Source organism: Mustelus asterias, chromosome 17 (assembly GCF_964213995.1).
Source record: "Mustelus asterias chromosome 17, sMusAst1.hap1.1, whole genome shotgun sequence".
NCBI lineage: Eukaryota > Metazoa > Chordata > Chondrichthyes > Carcharhiniformes > Triakidae > Mustelus > Mustelus asterias.
Window position 1 is genome coordinate 29,996,784 of NC_135817.1, and position 24,055 is coordinate 30,020,838.

At 41.4% G+C, this 24,055-nt stretch overlaps 1 protein-coding gene across 1 annotated transcript in view; it reads right to left on the reverse strand.

The window, feature by feature from the left end:
- Positions 1-24,055, reverse strand: part of ltn1 (listerin E3 ubiquitin protein ligase 1) — a 121,187-nt gene that overhangs the window by 15,421 nt on the left and 81,711 nt on the right. The window contains exons 19-25 of the mRNA XM_078232462.1: positions 22,536-22,678; positions 17,850-18,000; positions 15,368-15,512; positions 11,850-12,063; positions 1,474-1,711; positions 1,132-1,212; positions 256-442 (exon numbers count right to left, since the gene is read on the reverse strand). Coding sequence (XP_078088588.1) covers positions 256-442; positions 1,132-1,212; positions 1,474-1,711; positions 11,850-12,063; positions 15,368-15,512; positions 17,850-18,000; positions 22,536-22,678 — 1,159 coding nt within the window. The remainder of the gene's footprint in view (positions 1-255; positions 443-1,131; positions 1,213-1,473; positions 1,712-11,849; positions 12,064-15,367; positions 15,513-17,849; positions 18,001-22,535; positions 22,679-24,055) is intronic.

Below are 24,055 nucleotides of genomic sequence, written 5' to 3' on the forward strand. Positions count from 1 at the left end.
GTCAGTCAACAACTAAGAAGAAACAGTTTGGTCACATACTCTTCCAGGCATTATCCTGACACATAGCTCTCTTCATAGATACTGACTGGCCTGGTGTTGGTTCCAGTTTTTCTTCCTCTTCGTTTAATAACTGTTTTTGTAGGACAAATTTTCCATTATCTGTTGTTGCGTGTGTGATTTGTAATTATAAATAATAATAATCTATTGATAAAACATGGTAAACACTAAAAGGCACTCCAATCCACACATATCTACCTCAGATGGTGATGCTTTGAAAAATATGAGAAGCAGCTTCCATGCAAGCAGGTATCCCAGAATGGAATAGTACGCTTCACTTAGTGGCTCAATATCGGTGTACTCTCCAACTGGAATGTTACAGAACATATTCTCCAACTCTGCTTCCTGAGTACCAATTACTGACATAAGTGCTGCAGGTGGTGATCTGAAGGATGAAAAGAAAAGTCTTAAAATAACATACAAGATTGACATGACTGCTACATTGGAAAAACTGTCAATTTGTTCATATGTTCCTTGGTTATTTTTAAATACTTCAAGAGTAATTCCAGTTTAAAAACTTTCATAAGAAAGTAAGGAGTACCTCCAAATTCAATGGACTGGTGCTTTATTTTCACCAGGATTTATATCCTGATTTATTTATAGAATTGAAATTGTAGGCAACAAACTGGTTAGCAGATTCATATGCCTTTGGAAAGCTCTCCAAGACAAGTACACTTGGAAGGTTTATGTATATTAATTCAATGTTCATAAACAAATAGCCAAAATATCTTGTTTCTTTGGATTATCCTTGGCCATAAATTTGATGGCTATTCTTAGTGTTGACAGACAATAATGAGCACGATAGTGAAGCCAATGTGAAACTCTAAGTGAAGAAATATTACAAAGCAGGTTTCACACAGTATAGAAGCAAACTCAATAGCAGTTGTGTCAATGACTAAGATTTGTAGTAATTCAAAGTAGCTCTAGAATAGACCAGGATAAATGGAATGATTTAATACTCAACGGCACTTGCAGTCTAAGCTTTATCTTAATCTATGAGTAGAATGAAGAACAATGAAAGGCATTCAGGAGGTCAAAGTTACTTTGATTAAGAGTTCTTAGGCAATTACTTACAAAATGTGCTCTTCGTCATTCCCATTATCATCATAAGATTTCAGATGTTCATTATCAAAGGCAGGTAACTCCGACATTAACCTGATGGTTACAAATCAGAAGCAATATGGTCACAATGTTTCTTATTTATCCTCAGAAAATATATCGAGGTAGATTATCATCTTCATCACTTGGGCAATAATCTGGCAAGTATTGCAAGTTCTTTATCGTTCCATACAATGAAACTCAGGCAGGTTCTTTACAGGTTATGCAAACAGCCGCTTCACATTACCAAAATTAAAGATGAAAATCTACCCCATAATTCCTATATTTTAGTCTTGTTTAGTCTGTTAATTTTCTTACTTGTGCAATATATGGTAGGTTGTAATTTGCACAGGCCTCGCCTTGCAGAGCAGCAGTGGAGCCAATGTATTCAGAGCTGTCTGAAGTTTGTCAGGTAAATTAGTTTTCTGACCAGCAATGAATTTAGCTGGTAAATTGTGATTCATTAACTGCTTCAATGGAATAAGTGCAGAAGCTTCACCCAAGGCTGTTAACAGACACATCGAGGAGGGGAGAAGAATGGTTCCTTTGCATTCAGCTGTGGAGAAAGTAAAAAAAAATTAGGGGTGTTTTTGAGGAAGCGTATCTTGCAAATTGATTTTCTCTTACTATGGGCAGAATTCTCCCCAAAAAATTCTAAGTGTTGAATTCGTGTGAAAACTGGAGTGGTTCATGCTGTTGTTTTCAGTGGGAGTTCAGAGAAGAATCTCCCACACTCTGTGCACTGCAGAGGCCACCAGCGTGAATATCATTAAATGTCAAGGGGCGGGGCCTATTCCTGCTGGAGAGGCTGAAATCAGTGCGCTGAGTGGGACACTGTGTATGTGCCGATCTGTGCCGGCCGAGATCAGCACATGTGCAGTGCCGGCACATCACGATCTCCAGCCTCCCGCCCGACAGTAACTCACCACCATTCCCCCCCGCAGTCCCGACCTGCCCAGCAGACTGACCCCGCCCCCAGTCCACCCCAATTGCTAGCCTCTCTGCCTCTCCCACCAATCCCTATGCAGAGTGGCAGTGAGACCCGCTATCCCCACCAATCGTCCCATAGGCCCCACTCCCACCAGTCCCTGTCCCCATGTGTCCCGCCCCATGCTCGATGGGCAGCGCCAAGATGCCCCCTGGGCTTTGGCACTTTGCCCCCCCCCCCCCCCCCCAGGGCACAGGCTGGTACTGTCAGGGTACCAATGCCCAGGGCTCCCCCCCCACTGTCATTGGGGGGGGATTGTCCCCATTCACTCCAGTGGGGTTGGGCCGCTAGCTCCCCGAAAGTGGGAAGCTACTGTAATCCCTGCTGAAATGAAATACTCTGGGAGATGCTAGCTGGCCCGGAGACTTCCGGCGCAGGGAGACACAAGCAGGGCACGAACCCCGCGCATCAGCTAATGTGACAATCTCCCAGCTCGCCACGTTAAAAAATTAGCACAGCAGGATGGGAGAATTGCGGCCAATACCTTAAACAGAACAATCTACTGCATGGATGGACAACATACACGGCATGTTTTTGCGGGTTCAGAATTACTGATCACTCTTATAGCTGCAGCTTGCATCTTTTATGATCGCAAATACATATTTTTTCTGTCCAGTTTCGAAGATGAATGATAGAGCACCATTTGCATACATTGTCTACTGGAATATATCACACATCACATTGATTCTCCTTTCTCTTCAGGTATTTGACTGAACAAACAATCTAAACACTCTAATTGTTTTGAGACACAGGATTTTAACCAATAAACAGTTTTACATAAATAAAATAGAATAGGAGACATTTTAATGTTGCATAATGCATTTTCGAACACTGCTTGATATATAAAAGCAGCAAAGATGCAGCTTGCTCTCTCTCTCTAGCTTGTGATCCATGCTTCAAGAGAGAGAGAGACAGTCACTTGCAGTAAACTTGTATTAGCATGACTCTTTCCAATTAACCTGGCTCACCTGGTGGCAAGGCCATGACAGAGGTCTTAAATGAATATTTTGCATCTGTCTTTACTAAAGAGAAAGATACTACCCAGAACATGGTGACATTGGAGAAAACTCTTTCACTAGGAGGGTTCAAAATTGATACGGTGGAGGTATTGGATAGACCATCGGTACTTAAAGTTGATAAAACCGAGATGCATCCAAGGATATTAAACTAAATGAAAGTGGGAATTGCAGGGGAACTGGTCATAACCTTTCAGTCCTTGCTGGACTCAAATGACCAAGGTGACTTTGATTGCCTATTTCTGAAGCCAATGCTATCTTGGTCTCTCCAAATCAGTTGGCAACTGTTGGTAATGATTCCGCATTTTCCCATTAACATCTTGTTGGGACACATCTTTTATTTCTATTCTTGTACCAATACCAATTCCATTGTTGCCTTGCACCCACATTTAATCTCTCCTATTTTACACTCTAAAACTTTCCTTTTGTTCTTTTCCTCCCCGTCCCTACTTTAAACCTGCTACATCTCAAACTTCTTCAAGTTCTGATGAAATGACATCAGCTCAAACTATTTCTATCTCCACAGCTTTTGTCAGACCTGCATTTTCTGTTTGTATTTCAGGTTTCCAGCATTTGCAGTTTTTTAATTAAACTTCTGAAAGTCTCAGTCCAACATGAGGGCCCAACAATGTCCTAGAAACCACTCGGTATTATGAGGTCAGAGGTCACATATTCTGCAGTGAGTAACTCACCTCCTGACTTCCCAAAGCCTTTCCACCATCCACAAGCCAGTCGTGATCACATTGAATGACAAAGCAGGCTTGAAGCGCCAAAGGAACTATCTCTGCTCCTATCTTCTATGCATTTATGTTTCTATGTGATGACATACTCTCCACTTGCTTGGACGAATGCAAGAACATTCAAGCAACTCAACACCAACCAAGACAAAGCAGCCCACAATATTGGCACCCGTCCATTGCACCTTACACATTAATCCCTTCCACCAACAGTGCATCACCTGGTACCATCCAGAAGGTGCACCTCAACAACTTAACTTCTTCAATAGCACTTTCCAAACCCATGATCACCATTGCCGAGAATAACAAAGGCACTAGATGCATAGAATCACCCAAGTTCCCCTCCAAGTCACACACCATCCTAACTTGGAAATATATTGCCATTCCTTCATCATCACTGGGTCAGAATCCTTGAACGTTCTTCCTGACAGCACTGTGAAAATACCTATACCATGCCTTAACCCCATGCAACCTGCAGGGGTTAAGCAGCGGCTCACCATCACATTCTCAAGGACAATTAGGGATGGGCTATAATTGTTGGCTTTGTGATGTCTCTATTCCATGAATGAATAAAAACACTCACTAACTCATGACTGTACTTGCTTACATTATCTCCAATGGGGCAGCAATAGTAAATAGAATATGTGTCCTATAATATAGGACGCTTTGGCTTTCAACACATCTTGCCACATCTTTACAGAGCTTGTTGATACAGACAATAGAACATGTGCATAGAAATTATACACAATCTTTTAAGAAGAGAATGACATGTAGCCAGTACAAGTGAGGTGAATTATGCACTCCAGCTTACAAAGTTTGGACTTCAGCCAAGGCAGACACAGCACTGTTAGTTTCCAATAATTGAAAACATTAAAACTGGGACAAACCTGCTGGGACATGGGAACATAGTAATTATAACCTTTGGCTATATAAAAATTATACACTTCAATTTCTTCTTCAACAAAAAAACCTGTCCACTTTATTTAAATTAAGCCCACTAAATCCAGACTTTGCAGTATCGGTTGTAATTTATTTCATAAATTAACCACCCTCAGGAAGAAAAACACAATTCCCTTTGAGATTCCAGCCTCCGGTATTTCATTTCAGATTAAGTACAAGGTAGCTCTATAATGTTAATACTTTTTTTTAAAAATAGTATATTTCCAATTGTAAGGATAATTGGAAGTTTGTCAGCAGCCCTTTAAAATGCAGCGAATCCACTTTTGCAATAAATTGAATTTTCCAATTTTTACACTTGAAAATACCCTGCACAAGAAAAAAAAATTACAACATGGAAACAGGCTATTTGGTCCAATAAGTCCATGGTAGTTGTTATTCTTCGAGTGAGCAAACAGTTCTAATCACATTCACGCACCCTGTCCCTGTATTCCTTCAACCTCTTTCTCTTCATCCACTTAATTTTGAATGCTGATATTGTTTTTGCTTCAACCCTGGAAGCGAATTTCACATACCCATAACCCTCTGAAATGACAGCTGATAACCATGAAAAACATACAAAGGTCCATGAAAGTTTATTTTCCTTGGTGCCCCTTCATATCAATATGGCATTTCCCAACCAATGAACCAGTTTGCTGCTTTCCACTATTGCTATACTATATCTGGTTTCATTCAGTTATATGACAGAAGCAATTCCTTACTTGGCATGCCTAATGTGTTCCTGAAAAATGGCGCTCAAATTGGGAACATGCTAACCAGAATAACTTGCCCAAAAGAAAGCATGCAATAAGGGTGGCTTACATTCTGGACCTGTAATTTTTAGATTAAAAAACTTATTTTTTGTGTATGAATTGAATGCACTTAGGGTAATTTATTTATTAAACACAAACGCTTGAACATGTAACAAGTGATGCCTTACCAAATGTGCATCAATTCAGGAACTTAGGTTGTTAGTTTCAGGATGACACATCAAATTGCTTCTTAACTGCAGAGACCAAAATTCTTTGGCTGTAATGAAACACTGAAGATGGAAGTTGAACTCCAAGAGACCTGTTGAGTTGTGACTTCACAGGGCCAAGGAATGCTGAGTCTAGCTCGTAATCCTATCTGCAGACATTTTGCACAGAGACCCTGGGCGAGTGTAAATTTTATTCACCATAAAAATGTCAGAAAGGGTGCAGTGGCAGACCTGGTACCTACTTCAGAGTCCAAGTTTGGACCTCTCATCAGAAAACCAACATCAAACCTCTCATCAGAACACCAACATCATTGCCCAACATTTGGGTAACAAACTAATATTGTGGAGGTGGTTTAAAGAGCATCTTGCCTGTGTCATAACACCCACTCTCTCAAGATACTATCCAAATAAGGTGACTGAGCCATGACTCCAGATACTGTAGTGAGATCAAAAGTATGTAAGTAATGACTGCCCAAATGCATTTCTTGGCACACGTGCAGTAAACATGCTACATGAAAAATTGAGGTCATGGTCCGCAGCATCATTTGGGAAAGTTTCCTTATTTGAAAACCACTGAAATGAAAATGCGTTATTACAATGCAGTGTGAATAAGAAAGAGTTGTGCAGATAACTCAGTTCCTTCAGAAATATCGAGACACTGCCCACTCTTTCAGATAAAACCTTAAACAGAAGTCCCATCTTCTCTTTCAAGAAGACTTAAAAGATCCTATTTAACACCCAAAGAAGAGCTGGGGGCCACTCCCAGCACAATGGTTAATATTTAGTCCTCAACCAACTGAGTCAACAAATTAAGAAGTCATTTATCGTGTTATTTTGGGGGCTTTACTCTGCTGAAACTGGCTGCCTCATTTCCCTACATTATAAGAACATAAGAACATAAGAAATAGGAGCAGGAGTAGGCCATCTAGCCCCTCGAGCCTGCCCCGCCATTCAACAAGATCATGGCTGATCTGAAGCGAATCAGTTTCACTTACCCGCCTGCTCCCCATATCTCTTAATTCCCTTATCGATCAGAAATCTATCTACCCGTGATTTAAACATGTTTAACGAGGTAGCCTCCACCACTTCAATGGGCAGAGAATTCCAGAGATTCACTACCCTCTGAGAGAAGAAGTTCCCCCTCAACTCTGTTCTGAACCAGCCCCCACTTATTTTGAGGCTGTGCCCTCTAGTTCTGGTTTCCCTTCTAAGTGGAAAGAATCTCTTTACCTCTACCCTATCCAGCCCCTTCATTATCTTATATGTCTCTATAAGATCACCCCTCAGCCTTCTAAACTCCAACGAGTACAGACCCAATCTGTTCAATCTCTCCTCATAAGCTACACCCCTCATCTCCGGTTTCAACCTGGTGAATCTTCTCGGCACTCCCTCCAAGGCCAATATATCCTTTCGCAAATAAGGGGACCAAAACTGCACACAGTACTCCAGTTGCGGCCTCACCAGTGCCTTGTATAGTTGCAGCAAGACCTCCCTGCTTTTATATTCTATCCCCCTCGCGATAAAGGCCAACATTCCATTCGTCTTCTTGATCACCTGCTGCACCTGCAGACTGAGTTTTTGTGATTCGTGCACAAGGACCCCCAGGTCCCTCTGCACAGTAGCATGATGTAATTTTTCTCCATTTAAATAATATTCCAATTTACTATTATTTCTTCCAAAATGGATAACCTCACATTTGCCAACGTTATATTCCATCTGCCAGATCCTCGCCCACTCGCTCAGCCTATCCAAATCTCTCTGCAGACTTTCCGCGTCCTCCACGCAATTCGCTTTCCCACTCATCTTCGTGTCATCAGCAAACTTGGTTACCCTACACTCAATCCCCTCCTCCAGATCATCTATGTAAATGGTAAACAGTTGAGGCCCCAGCACCGATCCCTGCGGCATGCCACTGGTCACCAACTGCCAACCAGAAAAGCATCCATTTATTCCAACTCTCTGCTTCCTGTTAGATAGCCAATCCCCAATCCACGCCAACACCTTACCCCCAACTCCGTGTACCCCAATCTTCTGCAGCAACCTTTTGTGAGGCACCTTATCGAATGTCTTCTGGAAATCTAAAAACACCACATCCACCGGTTCCCCTCTGTCAACTGCACTAGTCAAATCTTCATAAAAATCCAGTAAATTCGTCAAACACGACTTTCCCTTCGTGAATCCATGCTGCGTCTGCTTGATCGAACCATTCTTATCCAGGTGCTCTGCTATTTCCTCTTTAATGATGGACTCCAGCATCTTCCCAACTATGGATGTTAAGCTAACCGGCCTGCAGTTACCCGCCTTTTGTCTACTTCCTTTTTTAAACAGCGGCGTAACAGTAGCTGTTTTCCAATCAGCCGGCACTACCCCAGAGTCCAGCGAATTTTGATAAAAACTACTAACGCATCTGCTATTACCTCAGCCATTTCTTTCAGTACCCTGGGATGCATTTCATCCGGGCCCGGGGTCTTGTCCACCTTCAGTCCCATTAGTCTACCAAGCACTACCTCTTTACTAACTGTAATTGTATTAAGGACCTCACCTCCCACCAACTCTCGATCTCTAATATTCGGTAAACTATTTGTGTCTTCCACCGTGAAGACCGACACAAAGAACTTATTTAAAGTCTCAGCCATTTCCTCGTTTTCCACTATTAAATCCCCCCTCTTGTCCTCCAAGGGTCCAACATTCACTCGAGCCACTCTATTCCTTTTTATATATTTGTAAAAACTTCTACTATAATTTTTTATATTTTGAGCTAGTTAAGTTTCATAATCTATCTTTCCTTTCTTAATCGCTTTCTTAGTCGTTCTTTGTTGTTTTTTAAAGCTTTCCCAATCCACTAATTCTCCACTATTTTTGGCACATCTGTTTTTATTTTAATACTCTCCTTTATTTCCTTATATTGTTGACCAAGTACTTACTTGACTGTAAAGCACTTTGTGATGTCCTGAGATGGTGAAAGGTGCGACATGATTTTTCTTTTTGTCTTGTAACTAAAAGACAGCTTTGTGACCACTGAAGATTTCAAACAGTCTGAATATTTCATACGAATGATACACCTCAAAAGGCCATTTGACCCGTTGTTCCTGTGCCAGCTCTTTAAATGAGCCATCCAATTAGTCTCACTACCCTGCTCTTTCCACATAGCCCTGAAAATCTTCCCACTTTCCCACTCCACAGAGTGCCTCAGAGGGATTCACACCAGTAACTGGTGGGGTGGGGCCTCATCCTGCTGGAGAGGCTGGAATCAGTGCACTAAGCAGGCCAATGTGTATGTGCCGATTAGTCAGTGAGGAGATCAACGCATACGCACTGGCCCCCTCGTCGCTGGCCTCCTGAATGCCAGTCTGCTTCTCCCGATTGCCAGATTACCAAACCCCCCCACTCCCAGACCTATCTGATCACCCCCCCCCTCAATCGCCGGCCTACCCGACTCCCTTTCCCCTATTGCCAGCCTACATGAGCCCCCCCCCCCCGCCCCCCCAATCGCCAGCCCCCCTGCCCCATGGCACCTCCTAGCTCCCTCTCCCATCAATCCTATCACAGAGTGCGGTGTGGGTCCCCCCCTCCCATGACCACCGATTAGCCCTGTCCCCTCTGGGCCTACCCCTTTGGTGGTCAGTGTCAGGATGCCAGGCTGGCACTGCCCATGGGGCACACCCACTCCCCCCAACCTCCTGTGTGAGTGTGTGTGTGTGTGTGGGGGGGGGGGGGGGGGGGGGGTGCTAACTGGCCTCTGTCCCCGTCAGCAGAGTGATCATGCCTGGCCCCTGTTGATAGGGACCAGTTGTAATCCCTGCTGGTGGGAACCGCTCCTGAAGCGGGGGTAAGGAGAGAGAGAGACAGACACTAGCATCCCGGGCTCACTAATCATATTGAAATCGGAATTTCAATATTATAATGAGTCTCATGCCAATTTCCAGCACAAAGCTGTTACATGGAAGAACATTACCAGGGAATTTTGCAATCGGCCGGATGCCGGTCATGAGTCCTGCTACAGGCCCCCCCACTGATCTGGCCCGCTGCGCTACGCAAGCAGCATTTTTTGAGTGAGTTGATTATTCTCACACACTGCCAAACCAAGGGAAAAAGAAAATGTCTGACAGGGTTCCCACTCCTGATCACTGTTGAGGAATAATTGCTAGAGGCACATATGACTGTCAGGGTACAGTGTTGAACTGGATTATAATTCAACCACTGTCAAAAAAAAAAATCAAGATCCACATAAATTATATTCATTATGGCAAGACATCCATGGGAACATTATCCCCAAAAGCAGTCAATAGCTGGGATTCTCCCCCAAAAAACTAAGTGACCAACGGGCGGGAACATAAGAGAATTTCCTGCTCATTTTTTGGGTGTACTTATCTGAACGAATTTCCGGCACTCTGTGCATCAGAGTGCCTAAGAGAGATTCACACCAGAAATGGGGGGGGGGGCGGGGCCTCATCCCACCCGAGAGGCCGGCAGCATAGTGCTGAGCGGGCCACTGCGGGTGTCCCGATCAGTGGGGAGGTCGACACTTGCTCACTGGCTCCCATATCGCCTGGCTCCTGTTATTCCTGGACCCCCACACTGATCTCTGCCTCCCCTTCCTGATCACTGGCCTCCTAACAATTCCCTGATTGCCAGCCTTCCCGAACCATCCCCCAATTGCAGGCTTACCGGACCCCCTCCTCCTCGGGCCAGCCCCGATCTTCCCACCACCACCACCCACCACCCCACCCCCCGCAAAAAGGTCAGCCTTGACCCCACCTCTCCAGCCTCGATCGCGAGCCCTGACAACTTCCCACCCCTCAATGGCCAGCCCCGACCATCCCCCCATAACCAGCCCCAACCACCCCCCACACTGACGACCAGCCCCGATTGCCTTCCTTTTCCCACTTATCCCAGTGCAGTGGCAGTGGGTCCCCCCCGCTCAACCACCGATCACGCCCCCTCTGCCTCCGCCTCCTTGGCACTGCCTGGTGCCCAGTGGGCAGTGCCAAGGTACCCCTTGGGCAGTGCAGGGTGCTATGCTGGCGCTGCCCAAGGGGAACCCCCCCCATACCCCTGACCTCCTGGGGGGTGGGGGAGGCCTCAATGGCCTCTGCACCAACCAGTGGGATGAGGATGCCTATTCCCCGTTAGTGGGGAACAGTTGTAAACCCTGCTGGTGGGAACCTCTCATGGACGAATGTGGAGATGCTAGCAGGCTCGGAGGCTACCGCCCTGGGCCCACTAATCATATTGAAATTCAGATTTCTGGCACGGAGCTGATACCCTGAAGAAAAAAGGGCCCCGGAGACTTCCAATATCCTGCTAAAGGCCCCCCGCTGTTGTCTCCTGGCCCGCTGTGCTACTTGAGCAACGCAGTGGACTGGAAGAATCCTGGCCAACGTATTTGGGGAAAATGGGGAGAATGCGGCACAAGAAAATAAAAATTCTAAGCACAATTGACACAGGAGAAAAAAAACCCTTTCGTTATGCTATTTAATAGAAAACTTGGTTTTGAGGATAAAATTAGATTGACATGAATATCATTTGTAAGCAACACTCTCCTGACACCTGAAACTAAGGGTGTTATTTTCCAGCCCACCCACTGCCTGGATCATCCAGCCCAGACAAAACTCGATGGACATTTGGCTGGGCCGCTGAATCTCCCACGACAGATCCTGCCAAGTCAGGGCCGGAAAGTCCCAGCAGGACTTCCTTCTTGATCCCAATATTAAAAATGCAGGAAAAACCTGTAGCCTGTAGAAAGTGTTTTTATGTGGTGTGGAAAGAAAAATTACTTGCAAGATTGACATGAAAATTATCTTAAAATTACTGCTTCTTTGCTGGTACTGCAAAATTGTCATCTCTGCATCATGACTGCACACTGCCAACATATACTCATTCTTACGATACAATACATGGAAGAGATTAGACAAGGCAGAATCTAGTAATCCTGCATTCAGTACACTCAACATTTACATAAATCTATTGCTTATCTTTTGATTGAAGTGTTTTGAGTTCAGTCAGTAAATTTCAGAAATATGAGTAAACATCCTTACCTGCAATTTTTAAGAACAGCGGTAACAGCTGTCCATATGCTCCTTCCACAAAGAAGTTGTTCCATTCATTTAAAAGGTTAGCAGGGAGAGTCTTACTTATTTCTGGTGCTATTGTCTGAAACATATAGCAAAGGTTCGACAGCATACCGCAAATCTGGCAAACAAAATGCAGCACCAGCAGCTTGGAATCAAGTGATACAGTTTCACTCATAGTCTGAAATAAAAAGGACATATACAAAATATATATAGTATGGTGAATTGTCATTCAAATCTGAGAAGAATAAGTTTCAGAGACAAACAAATTTAGCACATTGCAAATACCAAGATAAAATAAAGTATCACTTAACAGAATGCAGGGTACTATTTAATGTACTGTATGCTATCCAGTATGAATACTACAGTCTTTATAAAGTAAACATGTGCCACTCTTGAATAGAAATTTGAGAATTCACACAAACAAATAAACATAGTTCGCATGTTTGAAACTTAAAGTGCCAAAACTGTTGATTTTTTTCTCAATTCTATGCTCAAGGTGAGGATCTTAACACTTAGAAACAGAACATATGCCCATTTCAGCGCTCAATGTTAGCATCAAATACTCTTCCAGGAAGCATGGCAAGGTCAACTAAAGCAATAAAGTTCCATCTGTGCTGCCTTAAATTCTGAAGATCATTAATGCATCAGTGTGACAATTTTCCATCTTTCAAAATCGTTCATCTTGTAGCCTTTCAAAGAAACATTTGCCAATTTAGTTTTGATTAGAATTAGTAGCAGCATTAATACAATAATTTTAAACAGGACTTTAGCAGTGGTACGGAAAAATTGTCAACTTTCTACACATCTTGCTCACTGTATAAATAGCCTTATTTTTATTTCCATTGACTTGAACTGAAGAAATTGGAACAGCCAACCTGTATTGCTAGTTTTATGCTTGAATAACAAAGTGACAACATACCCCATGTACTTAATCACAAATTCTAAGTAAGATTTGAAAGATTAGGTGAACCTTTCAGCAGGACAACAGACTTTACCATCCAAGGAGACAGCTACTTTGAATGTTCTATTTTTTCCAATGATGTTAAATCACAAGAAATGAAATGCTGCATTAATCTTTTCACAGATACAAAGGCTGTGCTCACCTTCATCAACAAGTTAAATCAGTGAGGAGAAGATTAGGCCATCAGAGATTTACTTAAATCTGATTAAGTTCAAGTTATTCCATTTTGACAAATATTTTAGATCCTGGCACTAAATGCACGTACATGCAGAAGAGAGCTATCGTGACTTGAATCAAGTGACAGAGTTTTGTTAACAGCCTGAAAGAAAAAGGACAATTCCAAAACAAATTGCTGTTCTGACACTATATGTACTTATGGGCACAGAAGAGCCACTGTGACTGGCACCACAGCAGAGCCACTGTCACTGGCACAAGCCCACTTGCCTCCTGGGACTACTTGACTATTCCTTGTGTTAGCTTTCATTGTCATCATATTGTCACATGATTTTCATGCCAATGTAAATTTGAGGTCATCCAAAACACTGCTCTCCTTGTCTCAACTTGCAGCAAATTCCCGAACACCCTGTTGCTCGCTGACCTAAAGTGGTTCCCAGTCAAGCAACATATGGATTTTAAAATTCTCATCCTCATTTTCAAATTCCTCACCCCACCCTACCTCTGTGATCTCCTCCAACCCACAATCCTCTGAGGTATCTGTGCTCCTCTAATTCTGGCCTCTTGTGCATTCCTGATTATAGTTGCCCCACTATTGGTGGCCACACTTCCAGTTGCTGAGGCCCCAAATCTTGGAATTCCCTCTCTACATCTCTCCACCTCTACCAGGCCTGCCTCCTTTAAGACACTGCTTAAAACCAACCTCTTTCACCAAATTTTTGGTCATCTGACCCAATACGCCTGATGTATCTCGATATCATACTTTGTTTATTTAATGCTCCTTTGAGGCACCTTGGAATGTTTCATTACATTAAAGGCACTATATAAATATAAGTTGTTGCTGTTGTGAATTTAAATGCGAGTGGAGGGATGCTGCACATTGCCCACTAAAATACAATTTCTTTTCCTTTAAACTGATTTACTAAGGTGAAAAATCAACGTAAATAAAATTGAATGTACTGAAAGCCAGTGGGGACAGAATAACTACGTCAGGCAGTCATAGTTAACAGTTCACGTTTATTCACAATTTGGAACCCTAAAAAAGGATGCTAGAATGGAGTTCAGGTTCAACATTCCCTCACAGCTGTTCAGTCCCATGTACCATGCAAGGGTACAGACTGCAGATGCCAGATAGAATAGAATAGAATCCCTACAGTGCGAGAGGCCATTCGGCCCATCAAGCCTGCGCCAACAACAATCCCACCCAGGCCCCATCTCGTAACCCCACGTATTTACCCTGCTTATCTCTCTGACACTAAGGGGCAATTCAGCATGGCCAATCAACCTAAGCCGCACATCTTTAGAATGTGCGAGGAAACCGGGGCACCCAGAGAAAACCCATGGAGACACTGGGGAGAACGTGCGACCCTGGACCCTTGGCGCTGTGAAGCAACAGTGCTAATCACTGTGCCATCATGCCGTTCTGAATGTCTGGAAGGGAAAGAAAGTTTGATGCAATACTTACAAAAAGCAGCTTTCTACACTACCCTACTCGCCACAAAGAGTTTAAACCAGGAAGCTGAAATTAGAATATTTAATTTCATGTAAAGAAAGTGAAGAAGCAAAATATAGGATTGAGAGAGATTTTGAGACAGAAAGAAAAACTTGCACAAAATCTCCAACACTTATTAAAATCGAAAGAAACGAGTCTCCATACTGCCAAAAGGACATTTTCAGTGCTAGAGAGGTTGTGAGGGAAGCAATTATGCTCATCAGGGGATTAAAAATTCACTTACGCTTGAATGGACAAACCCTTGTCAGCTTACTTAGTAGGCATCTCGTGCAGCATCCAGGTGCTGCAACTTCACACCTTTCATGTGTTTGTTGAGTCTTTCCGTGAGATACCATTGTAGCAAAGCTTATGGAAAACAGGACAACAACATCCCAATTTCTATGATAAAAGCAAAATACTGCTGATGCTGAAATCTGAAACAAAAAAAAATGCTGGAAAATCTCAGCAGGTCTGATAGTATCTATGGAGAGAGAATAGAGTCAACATCCTCGAAACGTTGGCTCTATTCTCTCTCCACAGATGCTGTCAGACCTGGTGAGATTTTCCAGAATTTTCTATTTTTGATCCCAATTTCTATGTTTAATTGCACATGTGTAAATGCCAGAATTTGCTGTCCAATTTACCCTTTAATAGTGGTGGGCATTGATGATTTCACCATCATTTTTACCTCAAAATCTGGGCCAGTGTTAATCAAAGTCTTCCTGATGGTTACCAAGAGGTTCGAAGTATCCAAGTCTCAGGAGATATATTTTGTAATAGCCTTGCTAAATCAACTAATGAAAATCATAATTTTCTTTTCTGAGTAGCAGTCAGTGTCCTTGTTCTAAACCTTACCTCCAACCACGTCAAAATGGAGCACATGATGAAGTCCCACTGTTCACTTGTTACTGAAGTTGACAAACGTTTGATCAGCAATCTCAGAAAGTGTAGAATTTCCACATTGAGTCCAAGCAGATAAGACTCAGGAGGCTTTAAAGTGCTGCAGAGAAATTGGAGATGTTAAAACATTCATAAAACTCTCGTTCACTAAACAATGTAAGCCACAGAGTCAAAGTTCCTCCTCATAACATTTTTAAATGATTTGATAATGCTCTCAACCCAAATATCAGGAACCTTCGGCTTGCTTTAATATGTCACTCTTACTACAAAAGCCGATAATCAGACTTTTTTAAGGTGGAATTTTGTAATTTAACAACATTTCTAGCAACATTACCTAGCCTAGAAAATGGGTGAAAGCCATCTGGAAATCTCAATCAATGCTGCTTCTTAACCAAAAGATTAAAAAAAGCATGATAACCACTTGGGTTGAACAACCACCTAGTTCCCATCTATTATGTTAAGTGTTTTTTTTCTGCTCTATGCCTCCTTCAACATTACCTTAAAGGAAAGAGGAAAAATAATTATAAAATAGAACAGAACATTGGAAAAATTAACTGAAGGAAGTTTTATTTTCAGTTGAGAGCTCAGAACTCTTTTGGCTGTTAAAGGTTTACAAAATTAATTCAGAGGATTATGAATTGTCTGACGAGGAAAGATTAAATAGACTAGCCTTTATTCTCTGGAGTTTAGAAAAAAGAGAGGTGATCTCATTCGAACATACAAAATTCTTACAGGGCTTGACAGAGTAGATGCAGAAAAGATGTTTCCTTTGGCTCGGGGGATCTTGAACCAGGAGAAAAGTCTCAGAGTAAGGGGCAGGCCATTTAGGGCTGAGATGAGAAGAAACTTCTTCACTCAGAGAATAATGAATCTTTGGAATTCTCTGCCCCAGAGATGCTGTGGAGGCTCAGTCATTGATTATATTCAAGACTGAGATGAATGAATTTCTACATATTCAAAACATCTAGGAACACGGGGATAGTGCAGGAAAATGGTGTTGAAGTAGAAGATTAGGCATGATCTCATTGAATGGTGGAGGGGGCTCGAAGGGCTGAATGGCCTACTCTTGCTCCTATTTCTTATGTTCTTAAATAGGTGCAATATCAAGATCAAACAAACATTCCGGTTTGTATTAATTTAACTGGATTTTTTAAAAATCCACCTGATGCATATATCGATCACCTAAACCTCTTCACTTTTATACTTTTTATTAGTAATTGCAGATTTTGTGGTTCTGAAAAGGTGCACATTTTCTGAATTTTGCACGTGCATGAATCTTTACTCTGGATGTTGGCAAATGTGGTTCTTTTGGCCAATAATCATGTTCTATTTTCCATCCATGTTTATAGATTACTTGAAAATTTGGTTTCTATGACCAATATAATCAATATACCACTAGTGACCTGTTCTTGCTCCGAGAGTTCTGCACACAAACCAGGCTGACACTGCAAGAAGTGCCATCATTCAGATGAAAAATTAAATTAAGTCTTGTCAGTCTTCTCTGGTGGACATTAAATATCCCAAGGCATTATTCAAAAAGGGTAGCTCTCCAGATGTCCCCAGCTTTGACAACCAAAATCATCATAAACTAAAATCTAATCAGTCATCCATTCCCAGTTGTAGCATTTGAGTGGCACAGGAAGAAAACCTGCATTTATTTGGCACCATTCAGAGCCTCAGGACATCCTAAAGTACCTCACAGTTAATTAAGTACTTCTGAAGTGTAGACATTGTGGCAATATAAAAACCTGCTGCATTCGAAACATGACAGGAGTACATCAATAGAAATCTAATTTGTGAAATACTCTGAAATAATAAATCTTATATAAAATTTCATCAGGAGATTCACTAGGCAGATCTTACATCACCCATGTAAACAGCAGATTTAATTTTCTCCTCCCATGTTTTCCAACATTCTAATCATTAAAATTATTGCTGTGTTGTGGACTAAAGCAAAGTTATACTTCAACATCAAGCTATCTATACCGTTAAGCTCTCTGGTTTTCTAACCACATGTGCTCTATAGAGGTTGAATATCAGTGGTTATTGATCAAGAGTAGCATTACACTTGGCAAAGATTTAAAATCTGTCTCAAATTAAAATTTTATCAGGAAAATACAAAACCACTGCATAACGAGGTATCTGGTATAAGATGGCTCAATTTTCCCAGTTTAACACTGTTGTTGAAATATGCTTTATCTATTTCATGTTATGCCCCTTACTAAATGCTAAATATACACGAAACACACTAACATTCGACTAAGTTCAATTAAGTATCTCAGAAAAACAAATCCATATGCAAAAAGATTGATTTTGCTACCCATAACCAGTGTTTTTTAAAGTGGCGACTATGGGAACTTAATGTTTTCAGGTAGAATATTTACGTTTTGCACAAAAAATAAAATAGAAAAAAATAACAGTTACAAGATTAACTTACCAGTCAAACAAAAATATTTCTTCTTCACAATTTCTCCATTCCATAATTGTATTTAATACATTCATAAACAACTGGTCATCCACAAGATGCTCATCCACATCAGTTTCATTCTGTAGGCAACTATTTATAATGACAAGGCTTCCAAATCCTCCTGTAAATTTAATACAAGCAGTATACATTAGATACATAATTAAGTTATATATACATATTTGTAGCTAAGTAAAATACAAAACAATTTTTGTTTCTATTTGAAACTCCTGGAATGTTCAGAATCAGGAGGAATATGGTAGTTACTCGTATTATGCAAACCTCTTACAACTATTAAATGACATACTTGGCACATAATGAGATTTCAGATCTATGGAGCATCATGAATGTGGCAGGGCCACCAGTGAAATAAACGGAGCGGAAGGAAAGAAATCTGAAACTGTTATAACAGAGGGAGCAGCAGCAGAGCCCATGGAATTTACTATTCATGTTCTCTACCTTTTAAATATAAGCCAATCAACTTTTAATAAATAATTATATAAATAAGTAATCAGAGTAATTCATTACTAATCAAATAGACATTGGATATCCAGCAGCTATGGTGTAGTTGCTGCATGTAAGAATAAGGAGGAAGGCTATAGGTAGGGTGGTCAGAATAAGTTGAGGAACAGATAACACCTTCTGCAACTGGAAATGCAAGTCCAGGAAAGTATGTTATTTATCTTGTGCCAGGGTAAAGGACATCTTGTGAGTAACTTAAAATGGGGGGTGGAAGATCCAGTCACAGCCCATGTTGGGACCAATGACATTGGGAAGAAAGGAGAGGAAGTTCAGCTCAGAGCATTAGGAGCTATGAGCTTTAAATTAAGAGGATTCTCCAGAACTGCTAATTATTACCTAAGCCATAAACTAATTGCATAAGGATAGACCAATCATGATCTGTGGATCATTGGCATATCTTCAGCAATCATGTCATCATTGGCTACATTATTCCACAAAAAGTTGTTTTTTTGTGCCGTCAAGTGCATTGGATTCCTGCATTCCTTAAATGATTTGACAACAATCTCCTGATTTCATCCCAGGCCTCGACAACCCATTCACATAGGGTTGCTAATATCGGAGCTAGTATGCTGCCTCCCTTGGTAAATGATTGCTGAAGATATGCCAATAAATACATGAAAGAGATGACGGAAATTGAGTTTTTGCAATGCGTACAGTACTCCATTCTTATCCAGTACATAATTAGCCCAACAAGAGAGGAATCGCTGATGGAACAGGAAATGAACTAGAGAAGATAAAACAAATAAGTGTTCAGGAGCATCCATCATAGACAAACACAATAAGATAAGGGCCAATGTAACAGATTTCAAAAAAGCTAATCATGACAGAATGGGGATGGCTGTGGGGAAGGTAGACTGGAAAGAATATTGACGAACAAAGAGATAGAATAATGTGGGAAATATTGGAAAAAGTGATCAGAGTTCAGGAGTAACAAAATCCTACTGAAAAACAAGAACTATCTAGCAAATAATGAAAGACTGTTGGTGAACAGAGAGATAAAGGCAAATGTTAAACTAAAGAAAAAGGCAGAACTTGATGACAGGCTTATCATATTTCAGTGGTTTATATAATCAAACATCGACAAAAGAACAGATGTAGATTGGCCTGTAACGGGAACAAGGGTGAGACTCCCCTGAATTATGACATGTTCGCCAGTCAAACTGTGAACAAAGTTGGAGGGAAAACGGTAAATTCAACTAGCCAGGAAAAGAATAGATTCACCATTGTGCTGTTGTGCATGTCGATGGGACAAAGCCTAATTCAAAAGAAAAACGTCACAAAACAACAATTCCAAAAAGGATGAGTTATCCATGTTTATAAAGGATGGATGGATGAAGGTGGTTTTGAAAATATCTCGGTGGTCTAACCAACTCTGTTCAACCTTTGGAGGCTTCTCTAAACAAGCCCTTCAAGACTAACATGAATGTCTGGAGGATTGGAGGAGAGAAGACATTTACCAAAAGAGGCAGCATTCCATCTCCGATATTAGCAACCCTATGTGAATGGGTTATCGAGGCCTGGGATGACATCAGGAGATTGTTGTCAAATCATTTAAGAAATGCAGGAATCCAATGCACTTGATGGCACAAAAAACCAATTATTTGTGGAATAGTTTAGCCAATGATGACATGATTGCTGAAGATATGCCAACAATCCACAGGATGATGCCATTCAAGAAGCAGGTTAGGACATGTTATTGGGTTCAGAAGATGAGGAGGAGGATGATTTTTCATGGATTTTAATACACATTCAGTGCATGCTCTGCTGATAAGTAATACTGTCTTCTGTGTTGTAAAATAATGAATGAAATTGTGTAAATTTGCCTACATGGCTTTTGTTTTTGATAAATTTGGGGGCATTATTTATTGATTAAAAATTCAATGATTAAAAATACTTTTTAGCTCTCTTTGCACTACTTTTGGACGCAAGGTTGATGGGAACAGTCACCGACCTGGTAATTCTGTGATAGCGAGTCAATGGGAGAGGGTGGATTTCAATCTCTCCAGAATATTCTTCATGTAAAAGTTGACTACTTATTTGTTGACTATAAAAACAATTTCCAGAAATTCAACTTTTACGCTAGTAAATGCGTGCTTGTTTCTTTCTAGAAGGTTTTCTAATCCATCAGCAATATCTAGTGAACCTAAAACATTGATTTAATGCACTGTATATCACCCTGCAGGAATTTCTTTGGCATACTGCTTTATTGATGAATTAACTGTTTTCTATGATCAGTGCTGCATTCTGATCCTGTGATGACAGGTAGTTCTGCTCACAAAATCTGCCAAGTCCGACACTGAGAAAAGACCTAGTTAAATCAGATTCTGGTTCGGATTTCTAAATTAGCTGTTTGCAGAAGGAGTCATTGGATAACTAACAGGAATGGAACCAGGGTTCATATCCCACCCTCTACCTAGACATACTGTTGTTAAATGCAGTGCCTCTTCAGTCTCTCCAATAAAAGTGAGACACTGCAGAACAGCATGGGATGAGAGCCTCAGACCTATTGGTCTGTATGGCTCTATTGCATATTGCCTTTGCTAACCACATTATCAGGGAAGCATGAGATAAAGCACTTCTTGGTCTTAATCATTTTAGTTTTTCATTAATACACCCTAATCTGACACCTGATTGTATATGTGAAATAACCAATATTTTGGTCCATATGCTTTGTAAGTATGCATGTACCAACATATCTTTGTATATATTAAAATTCTTGCTTGGTTTGAATGTCCATTGAAAACTGCAATGAGAATGTTTCCTGACAAGATTCTGATAAGGAATTGCCTGTTAAATTTCAATGCTTATTACTTGTCTGCAACAACCCTATTAAACCATCATGTGGTGTAAATTTTACCTTAAAAATGTCTGTGTTCTTCTGGTCTTTACATGGAATGTACAAAAATGCAAATAAGGGTTTAAATAAAATAATCCAAATTATTGCATATTTCATGATAGCAAGATTAAAATTCTCCAATCGGTTCTCTAATGCATTTTAATGCCTCATTAAAGTTATTATCTGAAAGCCTCAGTTTGGGTTGGAAGATGATATTGTTGTTGTGACTCAGCTGAATTTTGATTGTGTAGTCTGAACACGTGCAGTGTATCTAACCTCCCAGCATGCAGCACCACAGTCAGCTGTAATGGTGGAATAATTTCTTCAGATTCAAGGCAATTGTTTTTCAATAGTATTTGGAGGAAAGTTAGGGACATAATTTCAAACTTTTTTCAAGTACAATTTGCATGCACAGGAATATCTTTGATGCTCATTGTATTTTTTTCCTTTTAAAAGATAGAATTTTATAAACAAAGTTTCATAGATGAGAATATGTGGGTGTGCAGGAAATCAGTTGAAGGTGAGAAGTTTCTAATGTCTTGCGAACTGGAATTAGGTGGATGTAAGGAGGGACGAAAGCATTAACAGTGGGGAAGATGGGAGGATATGGAGTCGAGCATATAGTTCAAAGGGTGAAAAAATTCCATAAAGCACACAAGGACACAAATTCAATTAAATAAATAACCAGATCGTCTATTTTCAGTGATATTGGTTGAAGGATAAAGGGATATGTGCCAAGACATCAGGAGAAATCCCTTACTTTTCTTTGAATAATGCCAAAAGATCTTTTATATCCCTCTGAAAAGGCAGATGGGGCCTTGGTTTAATGTCTCATCTGAAAGATCGCTGCAGCACTTTTTCAGAACTGTACTGAAGTGTCAGCCAAGATTATGTGCTCAATTGTCTGTTGTGCAACTTGAAATTACAAACTCAGAAGAAAGTGCTACCATTGAGCCAAAACTAAGGTTGGAACCTTACCACCATTCATGTCGGCGGGATTTTTCCATCCTGTCACAGTGAATGGAGATTTGGCTGGCCGCCAAATTCTCTGACCTCGCTGAAGAGGGAGTGAGGCATGAACGGCGGGTAAGATTGTGCCCCAAAACTTTGGGTGCGACCTTACCAGCCATTCATGCCACGCTCCCATTGCAGCGAAGTCAGAGAATTTGGCGTCCAGCCAAATCTCCGTTCACTGCGGTGGAATGGAAAAATCCCAGCCGTGGCGTGGTCGGAGAATCCGGCCCTTTATTTTTTAAAATAAGGATATTTTGACATAAGAACAAATAACGCAAAACACTGACCATCAACACTGGTGATATCTGTACCCTTGCTTGTAGAAAGTTTTGCAGCGCACTGTGTCACAAGAAGATTTTTATCTTCCCGGAGAAGAAATGGAGCAATGCTCTGAATTGTGTGCAGGCTTGCCTCAGTCAAAGGGAAAAATCTGGAAACATAAATTCAAATTACTGAACAAAGATGGTAGCATACAATTGTCAGGAGATACTCACAGAACCACTTATGTCGGAGAAGGAACTTGTAGGTTTCTCAAACAAGCAAGTAAAAGTGTTACCCCAGATTGATAACTAAGGCCTTTTGATTTGATTATTGTCACATGTATTAACATACAGTGAAAAGTATTGTTTCTTGCGCGCTATACAGACAAAACATACCGTTCATAGAGAAGGAAACGAGAGAGTGCAGAATGTAATATTACAGTCATAGCTAGGGTGTAGAGAAAGATCAACTTAATGCAAGGTAAGTCCATTCAAAAGTCTGACAGCAGCAGGGAAGAAGCTGTTCTTGAGTTGGGGTTGGTACGTGACCTCAGACTTCTGTATCTTTTTCCCGAAGGAAGAAGGTAGAAGAGAGAATGCCCGGGGTGCATGGGGTCCTTAATTATGCTGGCTGTTTGCCAAGGCAGCAGGAAGTGCAGACAGGGTCAATGGATGGGAGGCTGGTTTGTGTGATGGATTGGGCTACATTCACGACTTTTTGTAGTTCCTTGCAGTTTTGGGCAGAGCAGGAGCCATACCAAGCTGTGATACAACCAGAAAGAATACTTTCTATGGTGCATCTGTAAAAGTTGGAGAGAGTCGTAGCTGACATGCCAAATTTCCTTAGTCTTCTGAGAAAGTAGAGGCGTTCTTTCTTAGCTATAGTGTCGGCATGGGGGGACCAAGACAGGTTATTGGTGATCTGGACACCTAAAAACTTGAAACTCTCGACCCTTTATTTCGTCCCCATTGATGTAGAAAGGGGCATGTTCTCCTTTACGCTTTCTGAAGTTGATGACAATCTCCTTTGTTTGGTTGACATTGAGGGAGAGATTATTGTTGCCACACCAGTTCACCAGATTCTCTATCTCATTCCTGTACTCTGTCTTGTCATTGTTTGAGATCTGACCCACTACGGTGGTGTCGTCAGCAAACTTGAAAATTGAATTGGAGGGGAATTTGGCTGCACAGTCATAGGTGTATAAGGAGTATAGTAGGGGGCTGAGAACATAGCCTTGTGGGGCACCGGTGTTGAGGATGATCGTGGAGGAGGTGTTGTTGCCTATCCTTACTGCTTGTGGTCTGTGAGTTAGGAAGTTCAGAATCCGGTCTCAGAGAGAGGAGCCGAGGCCCAGGCCACGGAATTTGGAAATGAGTTTCGTGGGAATAATAGTGTTGAAGGCTGAGCTGTAGCCAACAAATAGGAGTCTGACATAGGTGTCCTTGTTATCTAGGTGTTCCAGGGTTGAGTGCAGGGCCAGGGAAATGGCGTCTACTGTGGACCTGTTGCAGCGATTCACCTCTGCATCAATGTTCCAACACGGCAG